This window comes from Carettochelys insculpta, chromosome 14 (genome assembly GCF_033958435.1).
Source record: "Carettochelys insculpta isolate YL-2023 chromosome 14, ASM3395843v1, whole genome shotgun sequence".
Classification (NCBI taxonomy): domain Eukaryota; kingdom Metazoa; phylum Chordata; order Testudines; family Carettochelyidae; genus Carettochelys; species Carettochelys insculpta.
This window is the reverse complement of record NC_134150.1, coordinates 41,489,544-41,507,096: the sequence shown is the minus strand read 5'-3', so window position 1 is coordinate 41,507,096 and position 17,553 is coordinate 41,489,544. Positions and strand designations below refer to the sequence as shown.

At 46.1% G+C, this 17,553-nt stretch overlaps 1 protein-coding gene across 5 annotated transcripts in view; it reads right to left on the bottom strand.

Annotated features, from left to right (window-relative positions):
- ZC3H18 (zinc finger CCCH-type containing 18) overlaps positions 1–17,553 on the bottom strand; it is a 67,130-nt gene that overhangs the window by 29,022 nt on the left and 20,555 nt on the right. For 4 of the 5 annotated variants that reach the window (XM_075008426.1, XM_075008428.1, XM_075008427.1 and 1 more), the window contains exons 7-9: positions 15,991–16,023; positions 12,452–12,578; positions 10,735–11,021 (exon numbers count right to left, since the gene is read on the bottom strand). In XM_075008426.1, coding sequence (XP_074864527.1) covers positions 10,735–11,021; positions 12,452–12,578; positions 15,991–16,023 — 447 coding nt within the window. The remainder of the gene's footprint in view (positions 1–10,734; positions 11,022–12,451; positions 12,579–15,990; positions 16,024–17,553) is intronic. The other variant, XM_075008429.1, reaches the window with a different exon arrangement.

The window sequence follows — 17,553 nt, the reverse complement described above, 5'->3', positions numbered from 1 at the left end:
AAGTTTCTTGGTGGGCTCAGTCACAGAGCTGAGCTGTTATTAGTCTGTTACTCCGCTGAGGGACTGTTACTCCAACCACAGGAGACCACAGCTGCTGGCTCAGCAGTGCAGGATGATGGGGCGCCCCAGAGGGAGGGCAGACAGCTTCAGTTCTATGATCACCCCATCAGGTGACAGTCAATGGGACCTCTGTGATCTACCCTATCTGGATGATGATCTGGAGAAAGGGACAATCGACCAGGGGACAAAAATTGCAGATGATAAAAAGCTGTTCACAACAGTAAAGTCCGCGGCAGATTGTGAAAAGTTTCAAAAGCATCTCAAAATTGAGTAACCGAGCAAAAAAAAAAAATGGCAGATGACACTTGCTGTTGAAAATCCAAAGTAACGCACACTGAAAATGACCAACCGTCCAGTATTTGGCAGGACGGTCCCATATCTGGGATGCAAAAAAGGCACCCTGACTTATTTTTTTTTAAAAGGTATGAATTGTTCCTTATTTAGGCCCTTGGGGGCTGGGACAGGAGCGCCGGCGGTCGCCACTCTCCCAGGGCTTCACACCAGGAGCATCCTCTGCCGCCGCTCCCCCAGGGCTGGGGGGAAACGGGGAGCTCCCCCGGGGCTTGGTGCAGTCCAGAGGAGCCATCCCTCCACCCATATCTCCTTGTCCCGTATTTGGGACAGGGAGATATAGTCACCTTCTGCACAGTGGAAAACAATCTCAACTATACATGTAAAACGATAGGGCCCCCATTAGCTGTTGCCACTCAAGAAAGATCTTGGAATCATTGTGGGTAGTTCTCTGAAAACACTCAATGTACAGTGGCAGTCAAAAAAAACCCAAAACAAACAAGGTCTGGAATCTCAAGAAATGGATACATAATCCGACAGAAAATATATTGCTTCCATAAGAATCCGTCGTATGCCTGCATCTTGAATACTGTGTACAGATGCAGTCACCTGATCTCAAAAAAGGACAAAAGTATTGGAATTGGAAAAGGTACAGAAAAGGGTAACAAATATTAAGGGTATGGAACTTCTGCCATATGAGGAGAGATTGATAAGACTGGGACTTCTCAGGTTGGAAAAGACACAACGAAGTGGGGATAAGACAGAGGTCTATAAAATCATGACTGGTGTGAAATAAATACGGAAAAGTTATTTATTCCTTCCCATAACACAAGAACTACTGGAGAGCACCAAATGACATTAACAGGCAGCAGGTTTAAATATATATAGTTGTTCACACAATGCACAGTTAACCTGTAGGACTCCTTGCCAGAGGATGTTGTGACGGCCAACACTAAGCGGTTTCAAAAAAAGAACTAGAAAAATTCATGGAGGACAGGTCCATCAATGGCTGTTAGCCAGGATGGGGCTCCCAGCCTCTATTGATCAGAGCTGTGATTGGTGACAGGAGATGGATCACTTGATTACCAGTTCTGATCGCTCCCTCTGTGGCATCTGGCGCTGGCCGCTGCCTGAAGACAGGCTGCTGGGCTAGACGGACCTTTGGTCTTACCCTGGCGCGCCTTTCTTATGTTCTTACTGCTATTGGAAGTGTTTTCACTAAAACCTTTCAAAATTTCCATTAATTCTTAAAAAAAATAAGCAACCAAAACCCCATACTGCTGCAACAAAATTGCAGTATTTTATAGTGCAGGAACTTGGCTCAGAGACGGAGTTAACAAAACTGAAAAGGACTAGCCAGTCTTCTGTGCCTAGGCTAATCTATCAAGTGTCACAGAAAAAAAAAGACAGAAAAGGAAATATTTTATAAAAATTCTTGTTAATTGTCTAATAAAGAATTTAAAAATTTTGGCTAATGTTTTACAGCTAAGAGTGGTTATCAACATTTTAAAAGTGGAGTGTTTAAGAGTTTTTAATCTAGCAGTACTTTAACAGGACAGCTAAGATTACTTGCAAAACAAAAAGGCCTATGACACCTTGCATATTACAGCCTATGTATCTTGTATATTAGGATGAAATCTTGTAACTGACTACAATATTGTGCTGGACTTTGGAGATCGTACCAGCTGGTACAATACACAGTATCCAACCAAAAAAAGAAGAGAGATAAGTAATTGAAATCACACAGTAACGCAAAGTTAGTCAAGACCTATTAGGAAAGATGTCAGTGACTGAGCAGCACCGACAATTATGAACCCTTCTTGTTGAGTGCCAGCTCTTGCAGGCGGCAATGGCATATGCCTCAAACTCATAATCTGCCCTGCTTCTTTTTGAAACACTCCCTTCTGTGATGAGCCCTATCCTAATACTTTCCAGTTTGCAAACTGACCAGATGCAAATACACAGGTTGGTTCTCAACTCAAAAGTTAAACCAGTCTCTCATGCAACAATCACAGAAAGCAACCTTCACGGTACCGGTTACTTTCATTTCGGCTCACAGACTACCTCAAAATTTCCATAAACATGCAAATACACTTGTATTTTTGGGGGACATACTAAAAAAAGTTAATTGGGGAATTTTTTGTGTATGTGAGAGGGGCAGCAGCCGAGTGGACAACTTAATTCTTCTCCCTGAAGCACTGAGAACACTGATATAGGAAGCAAAAGGACACTGGGAGGAATCTATGGCCAGCAGAGGTAAGGATAATAATGAGGAGTGTTTTTTTAAAAAAAAAAAAAAAAAAAAAAAAAAGATACGAGGAACTAAAAGAATCCTGACAATGAAAGTGGGTCATTTTAAGACAAGTGGCAGAATCAAACGCAGAAAAGGAAGAACAATTGAATAAACATATTTATTCTGTATTTGGGAAAACAAAGGATATAGTCATCTCACAGGATGACACTTTCAAGTCCACTTGCATCTCAGGAGGATGTTAAACAGATTCTACAAAAGTTAGACCATTTTAAAAATCAGTAGGTCCAGATAACTTGCACCCAAGAGTTTTAAAAGGGCTGGCTGGGGAACACACTGGACTGTTAATATTTTCAGTAAGTTTGGAACATGGGAGAAGATCTGGAAGAATCCTAATAATGTGCCAGTATTTAAACAGTGTAAAACAGGATGACCTATGTAATTAAGAGCTGTCAGCATGTCATCGATTCACGGAAAGATAATGGAGAGAGGGATATGGGAGTAAGTTAATAAATAAAGGATAATTAACGTCAACAAGAGTTATGAAAAATAGATTCTATCAAATTAACTTGGATCAGTTTTTGAGACTACAGGTTTGGCTGATTAAGGAAACAGGGCTGATACTTGTGTAAGACATTTGATATTGGACGACATTTTAATTAAAAATAGGAAGAAAAACTGAGACAGCACACATGACATGGATTAAAAGTTGACTAACCAATAGGTCTGAAAATATAACTGTAAATGGGGAATGGTTATTGCACAGGTATTTCCAGTGGTGTCTTGCAGAGATTGGTGCTTGGCCCTACACTACTTAACATTTGTATGAAGGACATGGAAGACGACAAAATCATCACTGCTTAAGTTTTCAGACAACACAAAAACTGGAGGCCTCTGGTCACTGGTACAGCATGATCTGAATTACTTGCAACGAAGGGTCCTGTGGCACCTTATAGACTAACAGAAAAGTCATGAGCATGAGCTTTCGTGAGCACAAACTCACTTCATCAGATGAAGTGAGTCTGTGCTCACGAACGCTCATGCTCAAAACTTTTCTGTTAGTCTATAAGGTGCTACAGGACCCTTTGTTGCTGTTACAGATCCAGACTAACACGGCTCCCCCTCCGATACCTGAATTACTTGGCGAGACAGGCTCAGGCACACAGTATATGTTCTAATACTGGGAACAAAGACCCCAGGCCATCCTCACGCAGTGGGAGACTGCTCTCAGTAGCAGTGACTGACAAAGGTTTTGGGGGAGGAGGTGGTGACGTGACTCTGTGGCTAAAAGGACTATGGCAATTCTTGGTTGCATAAAAAGAGGAATCCAGAGAAGGAGCAGAGAGATTATTTTACCTCTGTCTTTGGCACTGGTGTGATTGCTGCTAGAACATTGTGGCCAGTTCTGATGTCCACAATTCAAGAAGGATGTTGATAAATTGGCGAGGGTTCAGAGAAGAGCCACAAGAATGATTAAAGCATTAGAAAATAAGCCTGAGGGTAACTGAGCTCCTTCACGCTATCTTTTTAGCGGAACAAGGAGAAGGCAAAGAGGAAGAAATATTTAATAACGGTCTCCTCAGTCTAGCAGAGAAAGATCTAACATGGTCCAATGGCTGGAAGATTAAGCCAGAGAAATTCAGATGCGAAGTAAGATAAATATTTTAACAGTGAGAGTTCTTAACCACTGGAACAATTTCCCAATGGTCACACAGATTTCTCTACCAGTGGTCACTTCCACATCAAATTTTAGAAAAATCATCTGATTGCTCTGGACGAGGAGTTATTTCCTGGCTGTGCTGTACAGGAGAGCAGACTGGATGGTCACTACAGTCCCCTCTGGCCTTGCACTCCATCAGGAGGACAACATTTTGCATTTGCTTTTGCTATACATTTTAGAGAAAGGGTTTAACTACCCCGTTGGTGAAGATGGATGTAACAGATCTCAGCACCTCCCCCATTCTCATCTACTTCCTTTGCTGCCATGGCCATTGGATCAGACTGCAGTATATGTAAAAGGTCATTTGTTTTTACATTTCTGGCTATTTGATCTTCAGATCCTCTTCCACTCCTTCTTACATTCTGCTGGTCATAGTTTCTGTTCCCTTCTATTAGCTTCCGTTGGGGAAACTCCCAGTTAATGCACCAAAGGCCATTTACCTTATAATTACAAGTTGTCCTTGGTGCATCTATGGCAAAGATCCTTTGTGTCTCAGTCATTGCATCATGGCTCCTGGCATGGTCTCTGAAACTGGGCTTTCGAAGCTCCTTAGTCACTAATGAATCACAGAGAATAATTTACACTCCAGCTGGAAATGGGAATCTCTTTGTTATGCAATGTCCTGCTTCTACTGCTACAGTGCTACCTAATGACTACCTGCACAAGGAATTTCAGACACGCTTGGAACCCCATTGTTTTCTACATCAAAAAAGTCATGTGACAGAGGGAGGCAGAGAGGATCATAGACCAAGAACTAGGGAAGAGGCTGGAATTGCCAACTATTGTGATTTAACCATTAGGAAAAGCAGAGGAGCCTATAAACAAACAGGACAGAGTTACTTCCGCTATGAGGGAGAGGCATGCATCACCCATGAAGTAACCGCTAAGATGTTACATATTAAACAAATTCCACAAATAGTATATTTATAGAGTGCTGAAGTCAGAACTCAGTTCTATAAATACTGCTGAGTAATTGGATATAATGCAGGAAGGGAGTTACTGAATTCTTATTCTTACGTCTCCTAATTTACAGATATTTCTACCAGCCCATTAAACACGTAGGCTGTGGCCACACTTGGCCAAAACTTCGAAATGGCCATGCAAACATTACTAATGAGGCGCTGAATTGAATATTAAATAAATTCAGCCGAGCAGAATAAGGGGATTTCGAAACGTGCAGGGCCCTTTCGAAAAGAACCCCCGTGTAGCCACGCGAGTTTGAAAGTGGTGCTTTCGAAGCACCGCGACTGGAAGTGTCCTAATGCTCATGAGGCACTGAATATTCAATTCAGCGCCTCATTAGTAATCTTTGCATGGCCACTTTGAAGTTTTGGCCAAGTGTGGCCACAGCCTACGTGTTTAATGGGCTGGTAGAAATATTTGTAAATTAGGAGACGTAAGAATAAGAATTCAATAACTCCCCACCTCCATTATAGCCAATAACTCGGTGCTATTTATAGAACCGAGTTCTGACTTCAGCACTCTGTAAATATACTATTTGTGGAATTTGTTTAATATGTAACATCTTAGCGGTTACTTTATGGGTGATGCACGCCTCTCCCTCATAGCGGAAGTAACTCTGTCCTGTTTATTTATAGGCTCCTCTGCTTTCCCTAATGGTTCAGCGCCTCATTAGTAATCTTCAAAATGGCCATTTGCATGGCCATTTTGAAGTTTTGGCCAAGTGTGGCCATAGCCTACGTGTTTAATGGGCTGGTAGAAATATTTGTAAATTAGGAGATGTACCGGGGTTGCTCGGGTCCTTCAGTGACAGAGGTTAGGAGTGTGGGGGTTCAGGAGTCAGGATTGGGGCATGGGAGGCAGAGTGAGGGGTTGAAGACGTGGGGGGCTCAGGAGTGGGGGTAAGGGTGCAGGAGGCAGGGGAGCGGGCAGAGGCAGCTGCTGGCTGGCTCCTCCCTGGGTCTGGCCTGTGGTGGCAGGTGCTGTTCAGCCCAGCCAGCAGTTGCTCTCTACGGCAGACCAGGGTAGCAGGGCCAGGCTGCTGCCCAGCAGCTGCTCACAGGGGTTGGGGCACTTGCTGCCTCCCTGTTGTCATTTGTGAGTATAACTGTCCCTGCTCTCTCACCCCTTTCCGTTTGCATTCCTAGCGTATCCCATTGTCCCAGCACAAGCAAACCTTCTCCTGCTGTAAGTGATAGGACGAAGCTGCCTGCCAAATTTGGTGGTCCTAGTTCTTACCCCGCAGAAGGTGTTCTTGAACAGACAGACAAGAGACAGATGCACAAACTCTCTCAAACACATAGTAGATTGAGCATATTTACATAAATATGGATGCAATCGTGTGTGTGTTTCAAACAGCAGCACATCAAAGCACGTTGTGGAACTCTGAGTATGACGTAGCAGTGTCCACGTGGGAGGCCACTGCCGCAGTCGCACGCTGGCTTGCCTTGCAACCATGTCCTGTGTAAGCAATCCCTAGGATTTAAACTGCAGCTGGCTTTGTTTGCTTTCCTTTACTTCTTTCATCTGCCAATAAACCCGAACACTTATATATAACAGAGCAAGCGGATCGAGAGTGGAGTACCAAGAGCAGAAAGTGGGGATTTGACAGCTGGCATAAGGGCACTTCTAATATGCAGGAGTCTTCAACTGGTGCATTATCTCCATTGGAAACGAGAAAGATTCTCAGACACCAGGTCACTGTAAATATTCTATTGCTTCACTCCATATAGGCTACCTTTTAAAATAGTTATCCTTCAATGTTTGCATCAGATTTTGAAGCTTTAAAATTTCAGGCCTATCCCTCATGCAGTGATAGCTCAGTGAACAGCACAAAAATGACTTCACAGCCAGCATTCGAAGAGGTAGTCTGTTTTACCTTTTTTTTTCGTTTTTTTTTTTTGTTGTTGTTTTAACCCATCTACAAATGAAACCAAAACAAAAGTTCCTGTTTGGTTTTCTCAGTAACTTCTGGTAGGCCCCTTGCTAACCTGTACCTATTTATTTCTGGTGATTACTAGCTGAGACAGGAGTGGGTATGAAAAAGCAGATTTGCTTTTGGCTCAGTAGCAGATCTTGAGCCCAAAGCAAGCAGACTATTGGAACGGCTTGGATTAGTGTTCCTTGCACCAGATGAAAACTCACAGCTTCCCCTGCTGTACTGCTTTACTTGTCAGACACAGGCCTATCTTGAAGATGTCTGGTTTAGGGAGTAGCTACGTACTTCACAGATCACTGATGCACGAGAGATTGTTTGGCAGGGAAAAAAAAGAGTCAAATCCCATAAAGTGTATAAAATCAAGAAGAGTACCACAAAAACATGAGCCAAACCTTTCTGCTATGGTAACAACGTTCACTGCTCTGACGCACAAATGATTTTGAGCAGGTGGCAGATGATTGAATGTCAGGCTGGTATAGAACACCACGGCTATCCCCACCAGGTCCTTAGGCAACAGTAGCCAAAGTTTCTTCAGGCTGTTGCACCCGACTTGGGGCAGAGCCACCTCTACTGCCACAGAAAGTAGTTCAGTCCCCATGGGACCAGCCACACCAGAGTTCCCTCTCTGTGCCAGCGGGCACTGTCATTAGATCAGTCACCATAAACGAGACTAACGCTGGCATTTTAGGAGAGGTAATCCATCTGCATCATGAGTCATTTACTGATGGTAAGAGCTTTGCCATCACTGACCTACGTGAATATGAGCCAGCAGCCGAAGATGTATGAATGGCAACTGAGGTGGTTAAGTTGCATATTTATATAGTCCCTTATAACACCCGTGTTTTAATTGTAGTTTTAAACCTTAGTATACCATGTTGATAAGACACTGAAAAGTTGAGTCTTTATGGCTACGTCTACACGTGCACACTACATCGAAATAGCTTATTTCGATGCAGCGACATCAAAATAGTCTTTCGATGAATAACGTCTACACGTCCTCCAGGGCTGGCAACGTCGATGTTCAACTTTGATGTTGGGCAGCACCACATCGAAATAGGCGCTGCGAGGGAACGTCTACACGCCAAAGTAGCACACATCGAAATAAGGGTGCCAGGAACAGCTGCAGACAGGGTCACAGGGCGGACTCAACAGCAAGCCGCTCCCTTAAAGGGCCCCTCCCAGACACAGCTGCACTAAACAACACAAGATCCACAGAGCCGACAACCGGTTGCAGACCCTGTGCATGTAGCATGGATCCCCAGCTGCCGCAGCAGCAGCCAGAAGCCCTGGGCTAAGGGCTGCTGCACACGATGACCATAGAGCCCTGCAGGGGCTGGAGAGAGAGCGTCTCTCAACCCCTCAGCTGATGGCCGCCATGGCGGACCCCACTATTTCGATGGTGCGGGATGCAGATCGTCTACACGTGCCCTACTTCGACGTTCAAAGTCGAAGTAGGGCGCTATTCCCATCCCCTCATGGGGTTAGCGACTTCGACGTCTCGCCACCTAACGTCGATTTCAACTTTGAAATAGCGCCCAACACGTGTAGCCATGACGGATGCTATTTCGAAGTTGGCGCCGCTACTTCGAAGTAGCGTGCACGTGTAGACACGGCCTATTAGGGCGGGTAGGATGATTTTTAAATGAAATGCTTTCCTGTTAGAAATGCACTGAAATTTCCTCTCAGGAAAATCTAAATAACCATTTCAGTTTGGGTCAGGTCAGCGTTAATCTCTGCACCCCCTTGAACCACAGAGGTACTACGTGGGCATTGTAGTGCTGGGTTGCTCATGCTCTCTATTTGCCTCAAGAGGGACTACTTCTCCCATGAGGCACTGCAGTCTACGACTGAGGCACCATGACGGCTCAGCCACCTGTACAGTCCATACAGGAAATGCAGTTCTGAATCTCTCAGGCATCCACTGGCCTTGCTCCTTCACCACCTCTCCCCCCCTTTTTCAACATCTCTGAGCTGAAGCTTTTCTGAACTTTAAATTATGCAAACGGCTTTGATACTTTATTTTTCCCTGATATAGGATGAATACGGCTGTTGCAATACCAGATGCTCCCAAGGGATGACATTTCCCTTTTTTCCAATACTACATAGTGCTTTACAACTTATCTGAACCCACTTGTGGGTTATAAGACGCAATAATTTAGTTGACAGATAAGAAACATGGGAATTCCCAGGCAGGATACAGTGCTCTGTTTCCATCTGTTACTGGCACTAGAGGAGACAGAGGAAAGTGGAAAAAAAAAAAAAAAGAACCTGCAGCCGGCAGATCAGAGGATGAGATTGCCCTGGGAGGAGCTGGTTATTAACTCCTAACGGAGACTGGTTTCATCCTGAAAAATTGAGGTTTATGTGCCTCTCAATCCCCTTTTTGTTTTTCTATTAACTAGAAAGCTAGTTACCCACAAAAACGCCCAAGTCTGTCCTGGATTCTTGCCAAGGCTCCAGAGGAGCTGATGTTAGTGCTGAGATTCCAACTCCTGCTTTTATGCAAGGGGTGGGCAATAATTTTGATGGGGGAGCGGCACTCCAAGAATTTAGTGAGTGATCGAGGGCTGCGCTCTTCCATGATATTAATGGAGGAGGTGCAGGATCTGGATGGAGGTTGGGTGTGGAGCTGGAGAGGGGACTTGGAGGGAATTTGGATGAAGGAGGGGGTTGCGACCTGGGGCAGGGGAATGGGGTGCAGGGTCTGGGAGGGGGTAGGGGTGCAGGAGTTAGGGTGCAGGTTTGGCTTGTGTCCTGGGGCAGGAATGGGAGCAGAGGATTGAGGGGTGGGAAGGGCTGGGGTGCCACATACAGGATCTGTCTGGGAGCCAGCTGCCTCATGGGACCCTTAATCAGGTCCCGGCCGCCTGTGCCCACATGCTGCTCAACGCACCTGGCTGCAGGGGACCACGTTCTCTGCATGCTCCGCGTCCTGGGGCATGTCCCTCTGTACACAGCCTGTGCTTTGTGCACAGCCCAGACAGCTCCCACTGGCCCCGTTTCCAGCCAAGAGCAGTGCACTTCGAGCAGTATGCAGGGGCAGGGCAGGCAGGGAGCCTGTGCAAGGCTCTCACTGGGCCACTGGGTAGGTCTGGTGGGCTGGATGCAGCCTGAATTTTGCCCGCTTCTGTCTTATCCTGTGCTCAGCCAGTTAGACTGCGGAGAAGCAGGGTAAAGTCAGAAGCTCAGCTCTGGACTCCACAGTTCTATGCAGACCTCTCCCAGGTGCAGAGTAACGACACTTTGAACACCTCCACCCAGTTCTCCTCTCCAAGTAAAGCCAGCCAGGGCCCTTGATGCTCTAATCTGCACCTAGCTCTACTTCCTGTCTGGCAGGGCATATTCCCTATGGTTACTGCATGCCTCTTGAAACTACTGCTCTTCCTATGCAGGGTGGCAGACCCAAACAGAGATCCAAAGGGTATATTTACCTCTCCCTGTTTGGTGCATCTCTGGTTAATGCACTGTTCAAGTAGTCCCAAGAAAAACCAAGCATCAATAAAGAGCACATACCTCGGTGGCTGTGGTGACCTCGGTTTTGTTTTTTCTTTCTCCTTTTCACGTTCCCGCTCTCGGTCCCGGTCTCGGTCTCTGTGCTGTCTGTCTTTTTCGTCTCTCTTCACACGCTCCCTCTCTCTCTCCCATTCTTCTTTCCTTCGCTGGCGCTCCTTGTCACGCTCCCGTTCCCTCTCTCGCTCCCGCTCTCTCTGCCGGCGCTCCCGCTCCCGTTCTCTCTCGCGTTCCCTTTCCCGCTCCCGCTGGCGGTTCTCTCTCTCTCTTTCCCGCTCTCTCTCCCTCTCCTGGTGTTGAAAAAAAAACAGACAAAAAGGGACTTGAACATCATTTCCCTCATTCTTTTTCCCAATGACAGTGATTAAAACAATTATACTAGCTCTCTGAAGTTCCAGCATGGCCATGGGGAGGCAAATGGTGTTTATGTATTGCCATAATGCTATAGAATTATTTAGAAGCTCTATAAAGACATAAACTATGGCATCAGGTTCGTCTAATTTCACTAAAGGTAACCGAGTCATCAAGGATGAACATGGTGCATGATCGAGAAGACTTCCCTTGAGAAGAAAGTAATGGTGTATGTGGCTGCTAACCTATCTTCGGGAGAAAAGCACAGTATCATATTGCAACTTTGACCCGCTCATCAGCTGTGGACTCGCATGTGGCTGAGGAGTCCAAACTTTGAATGGCATGGGCGTTCACAGTGGGGGCAACACAAAAATAGCGTGGAAGACCAGCCACTCTAGGACTTTGGAGATGTTCAGATTAGGAAATACTATTTAAGTTATAAGCAGTTGCTGGCTCTTTGTATAACAAATACAGATGAACATTTAAGTTGGGGGCAAAATTAGTTCTCATTAATGGTGCGTCCCAAGGCACTGCAGTCTGTCACATGTCATGGAGGACGAATACTGCCTTTGGAATCCGGAATGGAAACAAGAATGTTTTCAATTAAACACTCTGACCTGTCTTTGTGCAAGCAGCTACGGTGCAGTAATGAAAACACAAGGAGATAGCCCTTGGATTTTAGTGGCAGACCAGTCAAAGCTGCTGCCTGCCTCTTCTCAGTGCAAAGCGACCACTGTAAGCAATGTCATACGATAGACAATAAGTTTTTCCAATACCCATTTATCCTGGTGACAGCGCATTTGTGAACTTAAAACACATGCCCAAATCCATGGTTTTCTTTGCCCCAGTGGACAAGGCTCATGCAGGCTGCAGGGACGTAACTGGTTAACTGGCAGGTTCAACCAGTCAATCAGTTAAGGGGTGGGGGGGGCAGACAGGGAAGCAGCTGGGGAGGCTGAAGTGGTCTCCCCAGCTCCCTCCCTCCCCTGCCATGACATGATGGGAACCAGGGCTGCTCCAACCAGGTTGAAGCAACCCCCTTCCTGCTCCAGCCCCAGACGTAAGCAACAAAGGATACTGAACTAACTCCTTCAGCTGCACGAAACACTGAGCTCTGCCTTATCTAAATGGAAGTGACCTCAGCAGGCCAGGCCAGCACATTTGTCTCATATTGCACCTTGCACACGATAAGGGTGTAAGTAAATAACTGAATAGTTTTTACAGACTAAGGAAAAGTCTGGTCCATACAGTCTGCCAAAAGAGAAAGCAAATCTAAAGCTACCTTGCCACCCATCTGCTAACTGAAAACAAACTTCTCGAAGCACCCAGCACACGAGAGAGTACAAAGCTCAGATGGGATGTGTATTACCTTACTTACTCTGTAGTTTCGGTACGGGTCTGGGTCTGTGTATCTCACCCTGAAGTTCTCATACTGCCCACCGCGCCAGAACCGTTCTATTTCGTAATCGTAGTATGGATCTGTATAGGGATCCGTCCTGGAACGATGAAGAGAAGGTTTTAAATGGTGATCATCAGCTGCACCATAGGAGAAAGGTTGCATTATAAATGAAGCCGAATTTTTCCTCTTTCAGTCAGCTTATCAGAGATTAGCTACTGGATAAAATGGCTCACTTATCGGCATCTGGAGAGAGACTCAGAAAGCCTCTAAGCCAGGCATGTCAAACTCAAAGCCTACTGAGGGCCACATAAACCAACACTAATTGCTTTCAGGGCAACCAAAGAAAATGTACTTCTATCCGAAAGTTGTAATAATTTCTATGTTGTAGGTATGTTTTATAATGTTTTACAGGTCTTGTTTGACAACAACAACAATTTTAACTGAGAATTTAACACAACATGAATTTTATTAATAGTTCATAACAGATGTGTAAGCTTGCTATTTGCTCAAATATAATTTTTGATTTAAATATGAATTTAAGATAATCTGCGTCTCTGCTGACTCCCAGCCCTGGAGCTGGAGCTGAAGCTGCAGTGGGGCTCCCAGCTCCAAAGCCACAAAAAACGTTGGTCGGGCTGCAGGTTTGACATGCTTGCTCTAAACGTTACAACAAAACAAAACTCAGGAAAGCATGTGTTGAAACACAGAGCTCTACAGGTCAAATTCTGCTCTCAGTTCACCTAGAGTGACTCCATTTGGTTTCTGCAGAGGTTCTGTCATATACATATTTATGTTAATGTAATGCAGCACACTTCTCCCTACATTTAGAATTTAGCACACGTTCCCCTCGGTGCTTGTGTGAAGCTGTGTCACGGGGGGTTACACACGGAGTGTCCTAGGGCTGTGTGTATGGAGGTGATGTGTGCACGACACTTGTGTGAGTGTGCTAAAAATGAGCATGTTGCCAGAGCTCTCTAGTGAGAGAAAAATAGGCCACCGCTTTGCAGTGCCTGTGAAGTCACCCTCCGCAACACAGACTCTTGGAATTTGGAGCTCAGCTTCTCCAGTGGAAACCAAGTGCCGTGCCTCAGTGCCAAAACACAGGCTCAAGTGCTGTGTGTGCCTCCTACGCAGGGCACTGCAGGAAGACCATCTTTTCTTTTGGGGAGAACCACCTAAAAGTCACCAGTCTTTCAGTGCACAAAGCTGCTTCCAATAGAGCGGCTTTGCGATCACTACTATCTTTAGGGCATGTTCCCAGTACTGACTAACCCTTGCAAATGAGAGAGCAGGGACCTAGTATGCTACTCCTTTTACAGGTGAGAAAACGAAGAGGGAGTTTACTCCCAGGGAATTCTGCACAACTGTGCATGCACAGAACTCAGGCTGCCCTGCCGATTTTCTTTCTTCTCTGGTGGGGAGATGCTGCAGTTACACCTTCTGCCTACCCACAGCTGTTGTGGCACCAGAAGAGAGGGAAGTCAACTCAGGGCCAGAACAGCCAGCCACAGAGGGAGGAGAGGCTATTCCCCTTGCAGCACCCTGGCCACGAGGCCCAGAGAGGTGGCATGAGACGGGATGGACAGCAAAGAGCACATGGGACTGCTTGAGGAAGTCATACAGACTGGGGTTCAGAAAGGTTTTGGGGGGGGGGCAGATTGGGGCAGGTGCACAGGAGCTTGTGGGGGGACAGCACTGAGCTGGGGCTGAACAGGAGCGGGGTGCACAACCACAGAGGGCTGGGGGCAGGGAGCGGCTGAGTGGAGCGCAGAGACACATGGGGACGGGGCAAACGTGCTCAACAATGGGAGAGACTAGAGGTCAGCGGGGCACTCCCTATCAATTCCCACCTTGCCCCCCTAAACCAGCCTCTGTTCCAGACCCCTCTCACCCGCACCCAACACCTCTCCCAGGCTCCTGCCCAGCAATTACTTCCTGCTCGCCCTGTTTCTCCTTTACCCCCAGCTGCCCCAACCCTCTGCACTGCTTCTGGGTGTGTGGGAAAGAGTGTGCTCTGGTGTAGCTTACATGAATTGCTACTCAATATTCTATAACACGTCTAGCAAAGAGCTGATTGGTAAAACAAACAAACAAACAATTCTGAATCTTTGTGGCCTGCATTGTTACAACGTGCTTGCTGAAAGGTACACGTTCAAACTCCCTAATCTGGCAACATTTGTGGTGCAGGACCACAGATCTTCCAGGACCAGAAAGCACCAGGGCTGGGAAGAGGAGAGGCCAGTTAGACCAGTGGCAGGAGCCCAGGGCAGGACAGCTACAGCTGGTCTGTAGGCAAATGGGGGGACCCCAGCAGCAGCCAGGGAGCTTGGGCCTAGGAGCAGCAGTGAGAGAACCTCGCCCTGGGAGCAGTGGCCAAAGCTGGGGAGCTGGCAGCCCAGGCCAAGGTGCAGCAGCTCGCAGTGGCTCATTGCCAGGGTTGGGCAGGAAGCTGTGGCCCAGGAAAACTGCAGCAGGGGAAAGGCGACTGGGGCCAGAAGCTGCAAAGCTGGCAGGGAGGTGTGCGGGGGGGGGAAGGGTCAGGAAACCGCTTGCAACAGCTAGGAGAGCCCAGGAGCTGGGGGCCAGCAGGGGACAGAAGTGACCTCCTCTGGTCTGGGATGGCTTGGGACCTGAACAGGCCGGACCAGGGAAGCTGACCATGTATTCTGAAATAAATTATCAAAATAATTTAAACTTGAGTGATTATGTTTTGTTATTTTGACAAATAAATGAGATGGAATTTTATAACATCTTGCACAGAATTTTAACATTTTGGTGCAGAATTCCCCCAGGAGTAAAGGTTCAAGTAATTTCCCAAGGCACAAAAGTCAGTGGAAAAACAAAGATTAGAAATCAAAAGGTCCTGGCTTCCATTCCCATGCTCAGTTCGGTAGCCCATACTGAAAGATAGGGGAGGAATTTAACCCTTCCTTTCTCCCCGACCTTTAGAATATAAGTGCCCCAAAAGCTAGGGTAGAGCAACAGCTGCGTGTTACCCTGGGAGCCAAATTATCGCATATATTTCTTTCAGTATTTTTACCTAGCTTAAGAGTCCCACTTTTCTGCCTGAAAACGGGTACAGCTTCAAACGACTGGTACTATGCCAGCTACTGAATTCAGTTCTAGACGCTTGGACCACTAATAGAGAACAGGTGCGGTGTCTTAGGGTGTTTAGGAACAAAAAACAGAAAGGAATTTTAAACTACACCAGGGTAGAAATTCTGACTTTTCAACCCAGCCCCACCCTCATTGTCTTCCCCTCCCTTCCGCGTATTTATAGAAACATACACCTTTGTTTTGCCTTCCCGGTGCATTTATAAAATTAGGCATAACTTTAAATTTTAGTTTGCTGCAAATAACTGCCAGCATCCAAACACGAAAACATAGTCAGACAATTGATCAGCTGCAGCCAACCTTGTGCAAACTGCCCGAGGCCTCGGACCTTTGAAAAGCTGAAAACAGGAAAATTAAGGGTTGGTACAGTATGGAAACCAGAAAAAGCTACTTACCCATAGTTCACATTTTCTTTGATGTCCGCCTCCCTATAGTTTTTTTCGAAAGAGAAAAGAAAGGATTCATGAACAATTTGTCACAAGACAATCAAGCCCTCAACATTATGATCCATATAATCTACAGTCAGGATTTACTGCAATAGGCTACTTCGCTCTAGCAGTGATTAAAGGCTTACAAATTGCTGACATGTTCCAGGTTAAATGTAACGGCTCAACATAAAGTTACTTCCTATATCAATCTACTTAAACAGAACTGTTCCTCTTCAACTTCCTGAAGGAACTGGATGGTACTTTTGCAGCATTCAGTTCATGCCAGTTATATCTCTGCTGCAAACAAGTGAAAGTTTAAATTATTTTTAAGGACAGTACAGCACCTAGCAAAATGGGGCACTGATCTCAATGGGGTCTCTGCTATGAACTCTTGCAATAAAGCAAAACAACAACTTGAATACTCTTAGACTTTAGGAAGCTGCTTTTATACACTGTTAAAACCCACTCTGAAATTCACAATGCAGGCTTTGAGCACGTAGGTATTTAAGGATCTGTATTATCTGCGTTACAGGTAACCCGCTAATACTAATAACAATGTGTACCGGTTACATATGAAAGGTTCGGAATCAAACGGGGCGGTCGGGGGTGGGAGGGCATGAGCCTGTGTTCATGTCACACTCCTTATCAGTAGCCGCCTGGGGCCAGGGAAGCTAATGATCCAACCAAAAAACTTAATTTGGTGATGAAGCACTTGAAGCACATTGTGCATATGCCAAAGACATGAGTCCAAATCAAACCAGGTTGCAGGATGACTGGCATTTGCTTTTACCATGCATAAGCAGAATTTACTGTCCTGTAACAATTTACAGAATTGGTGCACGGCCCCCTCCCCTGGTAAAAATGCAGAAAGGGAATTCTATTTAATTGCACGACAAATCTGTGCCTCACAAACCGCCAATTTCATTTGGCTCTTTCCATTTCCTGACCGATACAGTCAAACTAGCTGGGATCAAGGCTTGGCAAAAACACTCTCATATGGTGTGCAGGAATCTTTCCATGCCATGCACGTGTGCACACCAGGGCTTCTCCTTTAGGACTGACGCGTTCATTATTTTCCGGCCATATGACTTTAAAAAAAAAAACAAAAGCCCAACTCCTGAACGTGACCAATGTCATTTCCTGCTGGAGTCTACAGACGGGCAGCCAGCAGCACTGGAGAGTGGCAAACTGCTGCCAGCCACCTGTGGGGTATGACTGAGGCCTCCATTGCTCCCACTTAGTTTAACCTCACGAAAAATCTTGCAGGTTTAAGGCTTCAGATTCTGACATTTGCCATTGCCACAAACGTGCCCATTCTGCAAGCCCCATCTGCAAGTAGGTTAAGACATTGGTTAGTGTGGCCTAACAAATGACCAGTCAAGGGGGAAGGAGGGGCCCGAAGATGTGTGAGCCCAATCTAGTGCCGTGCCAACCATGACTGCTGTCCTGAAACTTTCAGTGTGAGCCTTAACTCAGTACGTTAACATTTCCAGTACAGCACTAGCTCCAGATCTGCAGAAGTGGGTCTGC